Genomic DNA, 17,019 nt, shown 5'->3' with positions numbered 1-17,019 from the left:
GAAGGAAATTTGGATTGTTTCCAGTTCTGTAATTTAAGAATAAAGTTGCTAAAAACATTTATGTACACGTTTTTGTGTGAACATGTTTTCATTTCTCATAAATTATTAATTATATTATTTACATGCTTTGTTCACTGGTGTGTTATTCTATGTGCTTAAAACAGTTGCTGATTCATAGTTGGGGCTTAATAAATTAGTGAATGTGCTATGTAACTTTAAAATGAAGATGCACTTTATAGTAAAATCAAGCACTCTGAATACTTTCTTTTTTTTTTTTTTTTTTTTCCGTTTTGAGACAGGGCCTTGCTATGCAGTTCAGGCTGGCCTTGAGCTCACTTCATAGTCCAGGCTGGTCTTGAATTCGCAACAATCCTCCTGCCTCAGCTTCCCAAGTGCTGGGATTACAGGAGTATACCACTATGCTTGCATGAATACTTTCTTTTTTTTTTTTTTTTTTGGTTTTTTGGTTTTTTTCTCCGGTACCGGGAACCGAACTCACGACCTTGCGCTTGCCAGGCAGGCGCTTTTGCCGCTGAGCTAAATCCCCAGCCCCTTGCCTGAATACTTTCAAGGTTAATGTTACCAACCTTTAGACTGCGGTCTTCCGTAACTGCACATGGCCAACAGATAAGCAAAATGACACCTGCAAATTGAGAATGTAAAAGGCCTTTTACTGAAAGTAAAGCAATCCTACTGTAATGTTTTCAGAGGCCATCTATCAGACTCCTAATTTGGGACTGGGGGAGTTTAGGATGAAGTTGAGGAGAAACCTCTTTGGAGAATACTTTCACAGTGATGTCATCCTAACTCATTCCTGTGCAGAAAGCGAAGCCGTATCTTCCACCCTGAAGATAATGTAGAAAAACACTTGCAAAAGCAGAACAAGTAATGGTACCTTCACATTTTATGACCAAGTTAGTTTCACTTAATTCACAGGAAAGATTGTCTGCTGGGCTAAGAAAACAGTGAAAGAGGGAAGAAGAAAATAATGATTGTATGAGACATAGTTGTTGTAAGGAAAGGTAATCAACTCACCCAAATATATGTATTGATAGCCATAGGTTCTTCTATACTATGAAGGATCTTATGGATAATTTTAGCTGGCCACGTAGCTGGGCAGGGGGCCACATGTTTGTAATTTCAGCACTTCAGAGACCAAGGTAGGAGGATAGAGAATTTGAGCTCAGGCTGGACAATTAAGCAACTTAGTGAGGTATGGGGGTCGGGGGAGGCCACCTTAGCAGTGTTCATTTTTAAATCAAATGCTGGCCAGTGGCCCAGATATGGAAATCCTTGTAAGCTTATTCATTAGTTTAGAGTTCAGTAAGAATTGGTTAGAGCTTGGCATGATGGTGCATACCTGTAATAGTGGCATGCTGAGAGACCGACGCAGGAGGATCACAAGTCTAAGCTCAGCTTGGGCAGCTTAGCAAGACCCTGTTCCTGATTTAAAATAAAAAAATTATAGCTCAGTGTGAAGGGATTGTAGTTCAGTGTGAAGGCCCTGAGTTCACTCCCCTGTACCACATACACACACAGACACACACAAAGTGTGGTATCCAAATGGCTGTTTCATGTCTAAAGTTTGAATAAGATTTCAGAATAAGTTTTCTTCCGCTTTTTTTTGTGGGGGTGGGGCACAGTAGTGGGGATTGAAACTGGGGTCTTCTCACTGAGCTGCATCCCCATCCCTTTTTATTTTTTTTAATTTTGAGGCAGTCTTGCTAAGTTGCCCAGGCTTGGCACAAACTCAATCTTCCTGCTTGATTATTCATTTCTTAAATAAGTTTTTAAAATAAATAATGAAGACATAAAATTTCAGATATATAGAACTATACTTTTAAAATCAAGTGCAACTTTACACTTATAAGTACTTTATGTATGGTGAAAATTCTGCCATGTGTACAGTACTTGGACTTGGGGGTGTTTTCTGTTTGTTTTGTTTTTGGTCATTCTACAAAGAAAGGTTCCAGTGACACCTTCAGTGTGGGGAATGCCTCTTTCCTTTATTTGTTGTTTTGCTTTAAATGCTGGAGATTGAATAAGGCCTCATGGCTACTAGGCAAACTCTCTGCTGCTGAACTCCACCCCCAGATCACACCTTTTGCTTTTTATTTATTTATTTTTTATTTATTTATTTTGGTATAGTGCATTGAACCCAGGTCCTGAGCTACATCCTTAATCCTTTTTTTTTTTTTTAAATTTTGGAACAGGGTCTTGCTAAGTCACTCAGTTTCCCAAGTTGTGCTTGAACTTGCAATCCTCCTGCCTTAGCCTTCCAGAGTGCTGGAATTGCACACTTGTACCATCACCCACGGGAACTCTTTCACTTTAATAAGAAAGAAAATTAGCTTCATCATCTAAACACTTGAAACATTTTACAATCATCACTCTTTGTTTTTAGGATGATCTTTATGAGGACAAATGAAATAATTCCGAAATATGTCATAGGTTCTGAAGTGGATTGAAAGCCACATGGGTTATGAAGGCTCAGCTTATGCAGCCATGCATCCAGGTTAAGGCCCTATGGCAATGATGTCAGACCTTTTAGAGCTTTCAATAGTACTAACAGCCCGCTGTGCACATATGCCATAGGTTCACCACCACTGCTCTCTGGCAACTAGGGAGGACTTAGTGAAGGACTAAGACAGAATACCATTAATATTTAGATAAATTAAAAACATTAATTTTCAATTTTCTCAGCCATATAAATGTTTACTTAGATGGGAGGGTTGCAAGATCCTCAGCTCAGGTGAAACTCTTAGGCGATCCATAGGTGGTGTGTGTCTGTTTTTGTTTAAATGTGTGATCAGTTCAGAGATGGTACTGTTGGTTGAATACTGATTTCTAATACTGACTGAAACAATGTCTGAGTAGATCATTAGGGTTCTTTCATAATCATTGTAATGTTTAAGAGTACTCATTTAGGGCCCTAGCATGGTGGCACACACTTGCAGTCGTATTGCTCAGGAGGCTGAGGCAGGAGGATGGATCATGAATTTGAGACCAGCCTGGACTTCATAGTGAGACTGTCTCTGAAAAAATGGAGTCATTTAGTATGTATTTTCCTCGAGTGGGTAGCCCAATTCTTGTATAGTGCCTTGAATGTTTAAAATGTATGTCTCTGTGGTCAGCAGTGACTGGAAACCTTAAGATTTTCTGCCAAGTTCTTGTGATCTAATCCTCTCTTAGAAGCACAAAGCGAAGTGTGTATTAAAATGCCTGAGTCAGCCAGCTCAAAGGATATACTGGCTGCATCTTTGCTAGATTTTGTAGGATGAAAAAATCTGCTTGGTGACCTGAGACAGCTTTTACTCTCTTCGCCCAGAAAAGCATACATTATAACTATGCAGAGAAAGGACACATCTATACACATGCACTATATCTAAATGCTACTGTTAGAATTATTATATTTTTGGCTGGTCATGGTGCACATGCCTGTAATGCCAGCACGTGGGGGATTGAGCAGGAGGATTGCTGCCAGTTTGAGGTCAGCCTAGGCTACGGAGTGAGACCTTGTCTCAAAAAAGGAAAACAACAACAACAAAAATTACTTTCTAGTATTATGCTTAATTTCAGCAGATGTTACTTAATAACTTACAAGAAAATAGCTTCATCTCTTGTACTGATCACAAATAATATTTTTTAACTAAGTCAGGAAAAGAAAAAGAAAGGAACCTAGTATTAGATGTTCAGTGTTACTCCTAAACAGGGACTTTTGCTTGTTTAGTGTTACTCCTTTGTGGATGAGGACCTCAGAACAGTCAAATGTGTTCACATAACTTTGAAGTAGCACATGTAGTAAGGATTTGAACCATATCTGACTCCAAAGGTGTCTCCATCACCACATCGTGCTATAGAGCTGTCAGCTGGTCATATAAGATGATTACTGAAGTGCTGGGCATAGTGGTACATGCTGTAATCCCAGTACTTGGGAGGCTGAGGCAGGAAGATCAATGCAAGTTCAAGGCCAGCCTGGACTATATAGTGAGACCTTCTCTCAAACAAACAAACAAAAAGATTATAACCAAACAGAAAAAGTGCAGGGGAAAAAAAGAAAAACACTAGTAATATTATTAAAAACAGGGAGGAGGGGCTGGGGATTTAGCTCAGCGGCACAGCGCCTGCTTGGCAAGCGCAAGGTCATGAGTTCAATTTCTGGTACAGGAAAAAAACCAAAAAACAAAAACAAAACAAAACAGGGACGATAGTAAACATACTAATACATATATATTTTTTTTTTCCACACAAATGTGTGTGTATAAATTCTTAGCATATCTAACATCTCTCTGAAAGATTACACAATGATTGCTTTCAGGGATGGAAACTAGACAGCAATCTTTACTACTTCAAAACCTTTTATATCTTCTTTAGAGTTTTGCTTCATATGCACATAGATTGATCATTCCTCATCCAAAAATCCAAAATACTCAATATCCAAAACTTCTCGAGTACAGACACGTACAGACACCACAGCCACATCTGACCTCATGTGACTGAAAACATGGAAGAACACTAAAGCTATTGTTTAAAGTTACCTTCAAGGGCTGGAGATGTGACTCAGTAGTAGAACTCTTCCTTAGCATGCATGACATGTAATGTATATATGAAACATGAATAAATTTTGTGTGTAGATTTGGGTCTCATCCCCAAGACATCTCATTATGTGTATGCAAATATTCTAAAATCCAACACAGGGTGTGGTGATACACACCTGTGATCCTAGGACTCAGGAGGCTGAGGCAGGAGGATTACTGCAAGGCAAGGTCAGCTGGGGCTGCATAATGAGTTCAAGGCCAATGTAAACTGTATAGCAAGACCCTGCCACAAAAAATAAAATCCAAAATACCTATGGTCCAAAGCATTTCAATTAAGTGATACTCATATAACCTATTCAAAAGGAAAACTTTTTTTTTTTTCAATGCTAAGGATTGAACCTAGGATCTTGTGCGTGCTAGGTTAAGCAACCTACCATTGAGTTACACTCCCAGTCCTATTTTAATATTAATATTATTTTAAAATAAAATATGAAAAACACTTAAAAATAGGAAAAAAATCAGCCAAGTCCCATCACTGCAATGAGTTTCTTTCCAGTCTTCTTTTCTTTTTTTTTTTTTTTTTTGGTTTTTTTTCCGGTACTGGAAATCAAACTCACGACCTCGCGCTTGCCAGGCAGGCGCTGTGCCACTGAGCTAAATCCCCAGCCTCCAGTCTTATTTTCTATATATAGTTTTTCCTCTTCTCATTTTTCTTTTCTTTTTTTCTGGTAGGAAAATTCATTGGAGAGAAGAAATGGGGAATAGGAATAGCTCCTCAGAGACAGGAGAGGTCCCAAGTGTATTGTTCTCCTTTCCTTATTTTTTATATACTACATATATAATTTTGTACTGTTTGCTTTAACTTTTTGTTTTTTTTTTGTACCTGGAATCAAACTCAGGACCTTACGCTTGCCAGGCAGGTGCTGTGCTGCTGAGCAATATCCAGCCCGTGCTTTAACATTTTACCAATTATTTTCATTATAGTTATAATGTTATAGCTAACTAAAAATGTATGAAGGCATTATATTACTATTTAACTTGCAGTGTATAGCATCTTATACAAAAATGTTGCCAGGTGTGGTGGCGCACACCTGTAATCCCAGCACTCAGGAGGCTGAGGTAGGAGGATTGATGCAAGTTCAAGACCAGCCTGGGCTACAAAGTGAGTTCAAGGGTAGCCTGAACTGCATAGTGAGACCCTGTCTCAAAAAGACAAAAAAAAAAAAATTAACAGAGGTTATGTGTCATGATTCTACTGCAAATGCCATGCAGCAGCATGCACTTTTAGGCAAGGTCCTCTGTTTCTCTATAAATGGGGTTAATAAAGAACCTATAGAGCTGGCATGATGGTGCACACCTGTGATCCGAGCGCTGGCGGACTGAGGCAGAGGATCACCAGTGCAAGCCCAGGCTGGGCAATTTAACAACTTAGTGAAGGTTCAATCTTCAGTGCTTAACCGTGAGCTCAATCTCCAGTATTACCACTACCAAAAAAAAGGGGGGAACATAGAGGATTTTTATTTTGTTTTGTTGAGACAGGGTTTCACTGTGTAGCCTGGGCTGGCCCCATATTCCTGATCCTGAGTGCTGGGATTACAAGTGTGTACCACAACAGCCAGCCAAGAATATTTAACGTGGGTCTTTTTTGTTTTTTTCAGTGCTAGGGACTGAATTCAGAGACCTACAAATGTTGTACCACTGAGCTATATCCTGAGCCAGGAAGCATTTTATTTAACACGCATAATGTTTAAGCTTTTTTTTTTTTTTTTTGGAGACAGAGTCTTGTTGAGTAGTTCATGCTGGCCTTTAACTCACTATGTAGCCCAGGCTGGCCTCGAACTCATGGCAATCCTCTTGCCTCACTCTCCTGAATGTTGTGGTTACAGACATGCACCACCATGATCAGCCTAAATGTTTGGAAATGAAATTGCCAGTATTTCCCAGATTTTAAATCTATAAAAGTAGAAATTTCTTATTATTCAACCTAGTAAATGCTAACATTTCAGAATTGAGTTTAGATTTTCTGATTTATCTTGACTTGGGGGAGGTAGTGTCTTGCTATATAGTTCAGGCTGGCCTCAAACTCTCAGTAATCCTCCTCCTTCCTCAGCTTGCTGAGTGCTAGGATTATTCTGATTGGTCTTGAAAATACGATGTGGCAACAAGGAATCCAGATGTCTACAGACCAGCTGTCAGCTGAGGTCTGGTAGTGAATTGTGTTCCCTTTAGATGGTGCATGTCTTTTTTCACGTCATCCCCTTATCCCTTTTGTCCCTGACAGCTCCATTCATTTATTTGTCTGCCTGGCTACTGTAGTCAAAAGAACTGGAAATCTCTGGGTTTGTTTGTTAACATGCTAAAGAGAGTCCATATTTATTCCATTTTCAAGTGTTCAGATCATAAAATTGGCTTTTCTATATAATGCATTGATAAAACACATTAAAAGAAGAAATATAAAACATAGGTATCATTCAGATGTTAATAACTAAGATGTATTCATTGACAGTCTATAATGGACATATATATTGGTAAGGATCAAATAAAAAAATACTTCTATTCCACAAAGATAAATTATGATTATACCAAATGACTACTATAAAGTCAAGAGGTCCGTATATTTTTACCTGTCTAGGGCTAAATAACTCATTAAAATGCTGACCTTCAGGTCTCTCTTACATACAGTAAGATATTACATAACAAAAAAGAGGGGAGCTCGTGGTGGTACACATCTGTACTCCCAGCACTCTGGGAGGCTGAGGCAGGAGGATCACAGATTCAACTTAGCCTGGGACCCTGTCCCAAAATAAATACAGGCTGGGGATATAGCTTAGTGTGATATACCAGAAAGTCAGGTTCAATCCCAGTACAGAGCAGGGAGGAGGGGAGTAGGTAAAAGGCATTAAGTTAAAGTATTTATTACTGTCATCCTTCCTTGCCCCCAAATTCCCTCTGGCGCTACCTATGAAAAAGTCATTCCTTAAGATATGTGTTTAGACTTTGTAGACAGAATTCTCAAGGGAGGTGGAGGGGAAGGGATAACTGAGAACATCAGAATTAACCAGTGAAGTCCATCCGAACTGTTATAAAGTTCTGTACTCTAAACTTTAAAGAAAAATGTGTAACTCTTATTCACTGAGTTATCTTCTGTGTATAGTATAAAATTGTGTACAGAATAAACTTTAGCTGTAAGCATTATCTGTAAGTGGACCAGAAGTGGAGGACAGGAAATCACAGAGCCTGAGGTAGACATTATTTTATGACACGTTCTCATCATCCCCAGTTCCTCTTCATCGGGAGGTTAGACTCATGGCTGCACCTGGGCCGTAATGGGCTGAAAGGCAGGCATGCACCAGGGGCCTGGCCGGAGGCTGGGAGGCCCCAGGCTCCAGGAAGGGGGCATCCTGGGCTCCAGTGGCAGCCCGTGCCATATGGAACCATAAAGGGCAGCAGAGCTGGGACTCCATTTCCTGTGCTGGGCTCAACAGAGAAACTGTTTTAAAGGTTGTTATTAGCTATGTTTTTAGAAGCATACCTCATTATTTTTGAGGTTTAAATCTGTCAGTAAAAGTTTTATAGGCTTTTAGTGCCATATAATATTTGTCCTAGCTATTATATTGATAAGCATTGCCAATGACCTTTTAGTTTTTCAATTCCAATTTCTATTATAATGACCTTTGAAAAGGAGATACAAAACTGATTAAACACGTACTGAGGTTAACAGGTAATGATGACTGATTTATCTATATTCAGCTTTATTTGTATTTCTGATGATATTTAAATTTTTAATAGTCTTAGTTTATCTAATTTATAAACAAGAGCACCATACCTCAAAACGATTTGCCAGTCATGACTGAGGAAATAGGGTTTTTTTCTCTTTTTGTGGTACTAGGGATTGAACCCAGCTATATCCCCAGCCCTTTTTTAAAATTTATTTTGAGACAGTGTGTCACTAAATTGCTCAGATTCAGCTCAAACTTGGGATCTTCCTGCCTCCACCTGCCAGAATGCTGGTGATTATAGGCATGCACTAAGAACTACTTTGTAGCCCCCACCCCATTATTGTTATCCTTCTCTTACTCTTTAAAATAAAAAAAAAATAAAAATAAAAATAAAAGAAGTACTTTGTGAATCCTAAAATTGAACTTGAAAAAAGTTTCATATCTACTAATTTTAGGCTACACTTACAGAATACTGCATACCTATAACCCAAACTGCTCAGGAGGATGAGACAGGAGATTCTCAAGTTCAAGGCCAACCAGAACAATTTAAGGAGCTCCTCTCTCAAAATTTAAAATAAGAGGAGTATATCTCAGTGGTAGAGTATCCCTGGGTTCAATCCCTAGTATGGGGATTGAACAAACAAGGAGATCAGTTGAGTCTTCACTGTGTTTATCTTGAATATACTTTATTTTTGCACATGCTTTTCAGGGCTATAGTAATGTGTTTGCATAGCTGTCCCCCCTGCTTTGTTGGACATTCCTTCAGGGAAGAATGTGTTTCCCACTTACCTTTATATTCTCAACAACTAGCCTAATGCCTGACACTTGGTAGATAGCTATTGAATGTTGATAGAGTTGAATCAAATCAAACTAGAAGTGCTCAGCTTAACACAAGAAAAAGGCAGGCAGAGATGGTGGCCCTCACCTGTGATCCCAGAACTTGAGAGGTTGAGGTAGGAAGATTATGAGCTCCGGTTAGCCTGCGTAATAATAGCAAGTGCAAGGCCACCCCATACAGTTTAGGAAGACTGTGACTCAAACAAAAAAAAGCAGAACGATACATAATCTGTCTTTCGGATATTTAAAAAGTTCTCATGTGCGAGAGAGATTAAATTTGCTCTATATGACTTCAGTAGACAGAGAACCAATGGGTGGAAATGTTAGAAGTTTCTAAGTGTTAAGAGTTGTTTAAAGTTACATGGTGCTATTTCAGGAGGTGCTGAGTCTATCTCAAAGAGATGGATGTTGGGCTGGGGATATAGCTCAGGCACAGGTGCCTGCCTGGCAAGCACAAAGACCTGAGTTTGATTCTCAGTACCAAAGAAACAAAACAGAGATGGGTGTCTCATGTGGCACAGACCTGTAATCCCAGTACTCTGGGAGGCTGAGGCAGGAGCATCCCAAGTTTGAGACCAACCTGGGCAACTTGGTGAGACCTTGTCTCAAATTTTTAAAAAGTGGAGGGGGGGGATGGTATAAAGTGTTTGGTATAAAGGCCCCAGGCTCAATACCCAGTAACACACACACAAAAAAAAAAAAGAAAAAGAAAGAGACAGATGTGTTTTGAATTTTGTTTTTTCACCTTGTTACAGATTTTGCATGTACACACATGTGCTTATTTATGTCAGTTTTCACAGAAACAAAAATACTAACCACCTTATTCAATTTTTGTTCATAGTCAAGTTTATCCGAGAAGTAACACCGTATATCAAGAAGCCATCCCTAGTATCAGATCTTCCATGGGAAGGTGCAGCTCCCCAGTCACCAAGCTTTAGTGGCAGTGAGGACTCCGGTTCTCCAAAACACCAAAACAGCACCAAGGACAGGAAGATCATCCCTCTCAAAATGTGCTTTGCTGCTAGAAACCTAAGCATGCCGGATCTGGAAAACAGGTAAGCTGTACCTAACAGGAATGTTAGACTTTCAGCTTTCAACTTAAAGGCTTGCTGCAACATTGTAATAAGTCTTTGAATTATTTTTGAAGTTCCATATTTAAAGTGTTTCACATATCTGTGGTATATATGAGAAAATCTTTGGACAGACAAAAGAAACTGTTAGTGTTGGTTACCCCTGAGGAGTGAAATGATAGTAGAGGCTATTGTGTTGTTTTTGTTGGGTTTCATTTAAAAGTTTAAGACATTGTGGACATTACTTCCCGTTACCTATAGGTTTATTCCTAGAAGATAATGTGTGTTGCATCACGTAAGTGCAGTATAGTTTGATCTTTAAAGAAGTTCTAAGCCAGGCGTGGTGGCGCACGCCTGTAGTCCCGGCACTCAGAAGGTTGAAGCAGGAGGATTGCTATGAGTTTGAGGCCATCCTGGGCTACATAGTTAGTGAATTCAAGGTCACCCTGCTCTATACAGTCAGACAATGTCTCAAAAATAAATAGAAATTCTACCTTTATCATAAAGTAAAAATTTAATTTTTTTTTTTTGTTTTGGTTTGTCTTGTCTTTTTGAGCTGAGGCTACATAGTAAATTTAAGGCTAACCTGAAAAGTAAATCAATAAATAAATATTTCTTCATATTGGATACATTTAAGCCTTTGGTCTGTTAATCGTGGACTTAAAACACAATCAATGGGGACCATAGAGAAGGAATTAGAATCAGTGTGATAAAGAAAAACAGATTGTAACTAAAATTGCCAAGTGTCAGGCCAAAGACAGTAGAAAGACTTTATTATAAATCATTTCTGGGAACAGATACCTATATTGCTGCTAGTATTAGAGAAAATAGCAAAAGTATTACAAAGTTTCTGTAGAAATTTCCTGGGGTTATTGGAGCAGTGAAAGGAGAAAGGAAGGTGATGTGACTTGGCTGTATTGCTAAAAGTTATGTTGTCTTTGTCATCTACCAAGACATCTTTTAAAACCTGGTGACCTTGGTCTTCCTACAAACTTGGGGCCTATGTATTCTCTCTCTCTCTGATCTCTTTAAAAGCTGATGTTGTTGTTTTTGGTTTTTTTTGTGTTGTTTTTTTTTTTTGGTACTGGGGATTGAACTCAGGGCCTTGTGCATGCTAGACAAGCACTCTGCGTCGCTCAGCTACGTCCCCACCCTATATTCTCTTTAGTATGTGTATTTATATCTTGAAGACATTTGGCGATGATCAGGTTAGAACCAAATGGAGAGGCTAGTTTAGCCTACAAGAGTTGCACGAGTCCTTTCTTTTCAGTATTAATACCGGAAAGTAACTAGTTCCTTATTTTACATGAAATACCAAAATTTATAAATGATTTGTGCTTTCTGTAAACTAAATTAGAAGAAATTCAAGGTTATTTCTATAATAATACTACTTGAACTTGTACTCCAGTGTAGTTTTTTAGAGAAGAGAAAAACAGTAGAATTATAAGTAGGTTGGTAGTAATTATGCATAACTTTGGCTATAGCTATCAGGATCTGAACTGCTTTCCTGTCTTGGTGTATAGACTCATTGACAAATTTTGTTGACACAGCGTCAACAAATTGTTGACAAAATTATGCCTTAGTTATGAGAGTTAGAACATAAAAGGTAGGCTTGGTTTTTTTTTTTTCATACACCTTGATTTCTTCCTGTATAAAACAAAAATTATAGGCAAATTTAGTGAGAAAATGATTGTAAAATGGACCTAGTAGGGCCAGGAATATAGCTCAGCAGCACAGTGCCTGCCTGGCAAGCACAGGGTCCTGAGTTCGATTTCCAGTACCAAAAAAAAACCTGACATAGTAAATTTCTAAGATATTATAGGTACAGGTAGTGTCTTTGTGGCCTTGTATAAGTTCTTCAATTTCTCCCATGTTTTGTATGCAAAATGGTTATAATGCCCATTCGGCTCTTACTGGGTAGTCTCCTTCTAAAAGTGGCTTGCCAGGGGCTGGGGATTTAGCTCAGTGGCACAGCGCCTTCCTGACAAGCGTGAGGTCGTGAGTTGGGTTCCTGGTACCCGGGAGTGGCGGGGGGAGTGGCTTGCCAGATAAACGTTATCAGGTTTTCAGTTCCCACATCTTATTCTATTGTTGTATTCAAACAAAGAATTGAGTGAGATGAAAAAAAAAAAATGGTGACAAGGTTTATTTGAAAAAGTAGAGGGCCAGGGATATAGCTCAGGAATGCAGCTTACCTGACAATCACAAGTGCAAAGTCCTGAGTTCAAGTCCCAGTACCTAGAAAAAAGAAAAAGTAAAAGTGAAGTGTGAGAGAGAGACTAGCTCAACAGAGCAAACTTGGACTGAGTAAAAGCAAGATAAAAATACACCCTGAAGGATACAGGGGAGGCTATCCTGAGAAAAGCCACCATAGTGAGCCCTTCTAGGCATGTCTATCCTTTTTTTTTTTTTTTTTTTTTTTGCTCTTTTTGAGACAGGGTTTCACTATACAGTTCAGGCTGGCCTTGAACTCACTCTGTAACCCAGGCTGGCCTTGAACTTGCAGCCATCCTCCTGCCTCAGCCTCCCAAATGCTGGGATTACAGGCATGCACCACCATGCCTGGCTATGTCTGTGTCCTTCTATGCCATCCAAATCTTTTTTTTTTTTTTTTTTGGTTTTGGTTTTTCTCCGGTACCAGGAACCGAACTCACGACCTTGCGCTTGCCAGGCAGGCGCTTTGCCGCTGAGCTAAATCCCCAGCCCTGCCATCCAAATCTTGAGGGAACCCAAGGACTTCTACATACAGGTCCTGAGAGGCTAAGACACAGTGCCAAGATTCCACACCTCTTTTCTTAGCCAGTCTAAGCCACGCCCCATCATTTATCTCCCAACTATACACTTTAGAATTGCTTCAGACTTAAATAAGATAATAGCTATAAAATCACTTGGAACTCTTTGGTCCTTAATTTTATCTCAGTTCTGTTGAGGAAATGTCAGTTTATCTATTTTCTTATTGATGGTCACTGGAAGTACTTATAGTTTAGAGCTACTTATTTTGAATACTACTTTTATACAAGTGTTTCTGTGGACAAACATTTTCATTTTACAGAGTAAATTTATAGGAGTGAAATTGCTAAGTCAAAGGATAGGTATATGTTCGGTTTTAAAGAAACTGCAGAAATTGCTAGAGTATTCTAAAGTAGTTGTGCCATTTTATATTCCTGCTAACAAAATATGAGAGCTTCCCTTTCTCCATTTTCTCTCCAACATTGGTATCACTCCTTTTTTTTTTTTTTTTTTTTAAATCTTGACACAGGGTCATGCTAAGTTACTTGGGCTGGGCTGGAATTTATGATCTTCCTGCCTCAGCCTGCCAGAGTGCTGGAATTAGAGGCATGCACTACCATGTCTGGCTTGGTATTAGTCTTTTTAATATTAACCATTCTTCTGGGTGTGGATAGGAATCTGTTTGTGGTTTATCACTCATTTTTATGTAAAGGCTTTAGTTTTTATTTTTTTCCCACTACTGAGTGTTGAACGTAGGGCTTTTGTAGTGGTGTACATCGCCAGCCTTTTTTATTTTTTAATTGTCTCTTTTCTCTCTCTCTTTCTCTCTCTCTCTTTTTTGAGACAAAGTCTCACTATATTCCTTGAACTTGTGACAGTCCTCCTGCCTCAGCCTCCCAAATACTGGGATTACAGGCATGTGCCACCACCCCTGGCGTAATTCATTTTATTTTATTTTTTTAAATTGGTTTTTTGAGAGGGTCTCACTATGTAGTCTGGTCTGCCCTTGAACTCACACGATTCACCTGCTTCAGCCTCCTGGGTAATAGGATTACACTAGTGCACCACCAGGCCCAGCTCTGTTTTTTATTTTGAGACAGGTCTCACTACGTTACTCAGCCTGGGCTGGAATGAGTGATCATCCTGTCTGTCTTCCAGAGTGCTGGGATTGCAGATGTGTATCACCACACTTGGCTAAGGCTTCCCTTCCTTTACCAAAAACTTGGCCAAGCATCATGGCACATTACCATAATCCAAGCACTCTGGAAGGCTGAGGCAGAAGGACTGCATATTCAAGGCCAGTCTTAAGCACTTTAGTAATTTAGCAAGACCCTATCTCAAAATAAAAAAGACCTCGGTACATAACTCAGTGTGAGGGTACTGGGTTCAATGTTTAGTATCAAAAGGTTACTTTAAATTAGAGAGAAACAATAATTTTACCTATTTTACTACTTTAATTTTGCCCCACTACATACAACTGGAAAAAGTTGTTAAGCATCAGTGTGAGGAAGGGAGGAGGAAGTTTACTCCCTTCCCCTCTCTTGAATTTTTATGGCCTCACTACGTGCAGCTGGTAATTATAAGTGCTTCATCCTGGAAAGTGAAAGAGAAATAAATAATGGTGAAGTCCAGGGAGAGAACATGAGCCCATGTCTTAGCAAGCAGCACTGTGGGTAGTGTGAAACCTAGCAAGAACACTGCTTTTCAGAGCTTATAAAATCCTATGCTTCTGTAAACCTAAACATTGATTTGATTCATCTGATCAAAATGTAATTGCATTTCTCAGGAAATCCTCAGTGGTTTGACTAGCGGCCAAAACATTTCACATTGTGGCTGTCTCTCCCTCTGTCCTCTGAGCCTGATTATTGGCAGACTGCCTCCATATTTTTATTAGCAGAATTTTAAATTGAAAAGTGTTTTGTTTTGTTTTGTTTTGTTTGAGACAGGGTCTCGCTGTGTAGTCCAGGCTGATCTTGAATCTGCAGCAGTCCTCCTGCCTCAGCCTCCCAAGTGACCACACCCTGCTGAAATTTTCTTTAAAAACAATGCTGGGCATGGAGATGCATGCTTGTGACCCCAACACTAGGGGAGGCTAAGGCAGGAAAATTGCTGCAAGTTCAAGGCCAGCCTGTGATATTACTTAATGAGTTTAAGACCATCCTAAACTGCATAATGAGACCCTGTCTCAAAAAGCCAAAAAAAGAAAAGAAAACAAATTTTCTTTTGAAACAGCAGTAGACTAGAGCTGGGCCTGGTGGCACATGTCTGTAACCCAGTGCTTTAGAACATTTCGCCTGAATATTCTGCAGGACAAAATGCATGACAGCCAGGTGTGGGGGTGCATGCCTGTAATCCCATCGCTCAGGAGGCTGAGGCAGGAGAATAATTGCAAGTTTGAGACCAACCTGGGTTACAAAGTGAGTTCAAGGCCAGCCTGAACTGCATAGCAAGACCTTGTCTCAAAAGGACAAAAAAAAAGCATTTTGGAAGGCTGAGGCAAGAGGGTTGCAAGTTTGAGGCCAACTGAGGTAATTTAGCAAGACTTATCTCAAAATTAAAAAATAAAATGATGTAGTGCAGTTCAGAGGCCCTGGGTTCAATGCCTAGTTCTGCAAAACAAACAAAAAACTAGCACTAGTCTTAGGGTATTCCTTTGTCCCCTGTAATAATTATGATCTTTGGTACTGTATTTTTTAAAATTTAGACGTGTCTGAGATTGTCCCAGGAACTGTGTGAAGTGTAGATACCCTTTCAGAACATGAACAGTTTATGTCTAGAGAAGAATGGACTGTTTCCTATCTTTACTGCTGAGTAGGTTAAGAGAAGGAGTGAAGAAATTTTCTGGCATGGTTTAGCTGCCAAACTTTTAGCATGTGTTTAACGGGTGTTATCTAGTTACAGTGCCAAAGCAACTGAGAAATAAATAGCCTCAAAATGGTCAGCCTGATGGTGATTTAAACTAAGGACATCACTGCCTCTTCCCACCCCCATTTGGTGGGACAAGAATGGAGCTGAATCTTTTGCTAGGATGAGGTGGGACAGTCACTGGCTGAAACAGATTGTCAAGCGGCCACTTTATATTAGCTATGTGATTTATTCCCACTTCCAGAGGTAACTGGTGCCACCAGTTCCCCAAGCTCTTAAGGATTGTATAGCATGGACTGGCAGGGATTTGGCTCTTCCTACTTGCTTAAGTCTGACTATTCATTTAACTCCTGTGTCTGCTTGCCAGCTTCCAAAATTTCATTATAGGTGCCGTTCTCTTGTTCTCCCTGAGCTTGTCAGGTTGTGCTTTTTTAAAAACCCTCTAAATCTTTTTTTTTTTTTTTTTTTGTCGTTTTTGAGACAGGGTCTCGTTATGCATTTCAGGCTGGCCTTGAGCTCACTTTGTAGCCCAGGCTGGTCTCAGACTTGCAACAATCCTCCTGCCTCAGCCTCCTGAGTGCTGGGATTACAGGCATGCACCACCACACCTGACAAAACACTCTAAATTTTTTTTTTTTTTTTTTTTCTTTTTTGGTATTTTTGAGACAAGGTCTCGCTACACAGTTCAGGCTGGCCTTGAACTCACTTAAAACACTCTAAATTTGATAGTGACTTCTTACACCTTAAAAAAAAATTGATAAGTTGAATTTCATTAAAATGTAAACCATCTCTTCCAAAAACAAGAAAATGATAGCTGAGCATGGTGGTTTAAGGCTGTAATCCTAGCACTTGAGAGGCTGAGACAAGGTGATCGCTGTGAGTTCGAGGCCAGCCTGGGCTACGTAGTGAGTTCAAGCCCAGCCTGAACTGCATAGGGAGACCCTGTCTCAAAAAATCCCCAAAAGAATAAATGCTGTTGAATGAAATAGAGGCTGAATAAAAGCTAACAATGAATGTTAAGCTATTTGTCAGAGGTCTATCTTCTTTCTAGTTCTGTCTAGGCTTTGATCATGTTTAACATGGAGGAATTCCTAGCCTGGGATGGTACACATGTCTGTAATCCCAAAACTGTGAGAAGCTGAGGCAGGACAATTGCATGTTTGAGCCCATCTTGAGCAATTTAACAAGATAATGTCTCAACAAAACAAAACAAACAAACAAAAAAAAAAACACTGGAGATGTAGCTCTAGGTTCAATCTA

The 17,019-nt window shown here is 39.5% G+C and overlaps 1 protein-coding gene and 1 long non-coding RNA gene across 3 annotated transcripts in view; one reads left to right on the top strand and one right to left on the bottom strand.

Moving 5' to 3' along the window:
• Sntb2 (syntrophin, beta 2 (dystrophin-associated protein A1, 59kDa, basic component 2)) overlaps positions 1-17,019 on the top strand; it is a 98,282-nt gene that overhangs the window by 43,620 nt on the left and 37,643 nt on the right. Inside the window, exon 2 of the mRNA XM_013503934.1 lies at positions 9,936-10,149. Within this exon, the coding sequence (XP_013359388.1) occupies positions 9,936-10,149 (214 nt within the window). The remainder of the gene's footprint in view (positions 1-9,935; positions 10,150-17,019) is intronic.
• Positions 1-17,019, bottom strand: part of LOC106146561 — a 64,455-nt gene that overhangs the window by 20,267 nt on the left and 27,169 nt on the right. For both annotated transcript variants that reach the window (XR_001231048.1, XR_001231049.1), the window contains 2 exons: positions 12,360-12,402; positions 588-643 (listed from right to left, as the gene is read on the bottom strand). This is a non-coding gene — a long non-coding RNA (uncharacterized LOC106146561). The remainder of the gene's footprint in view (positions 1-587; positions 644-12,359; positions 12,403-17,019) is intronic.

Source organism: Chinchilla lanigera, unplaced genomic scaffold, assembly GCF_000276665.1.
Source record: "Chinchilla lanigera isolate Chin_1 unplaced genomic scaffold, ChiLan1.0 scaffold00083, whole genome shotgun sequence".
Lineage (NCBI taxonomy): Eukaryota > Metazoa > Chordata > Mammalia > Rodentia > Chinchillidae > Chinchilla > Chinchilla lanigera.
The sequence above is the reverse complement of the archived record's forward strand: the minus strand, read 5'-3'. Positions and strand labels throughout refer to the sequence as shown.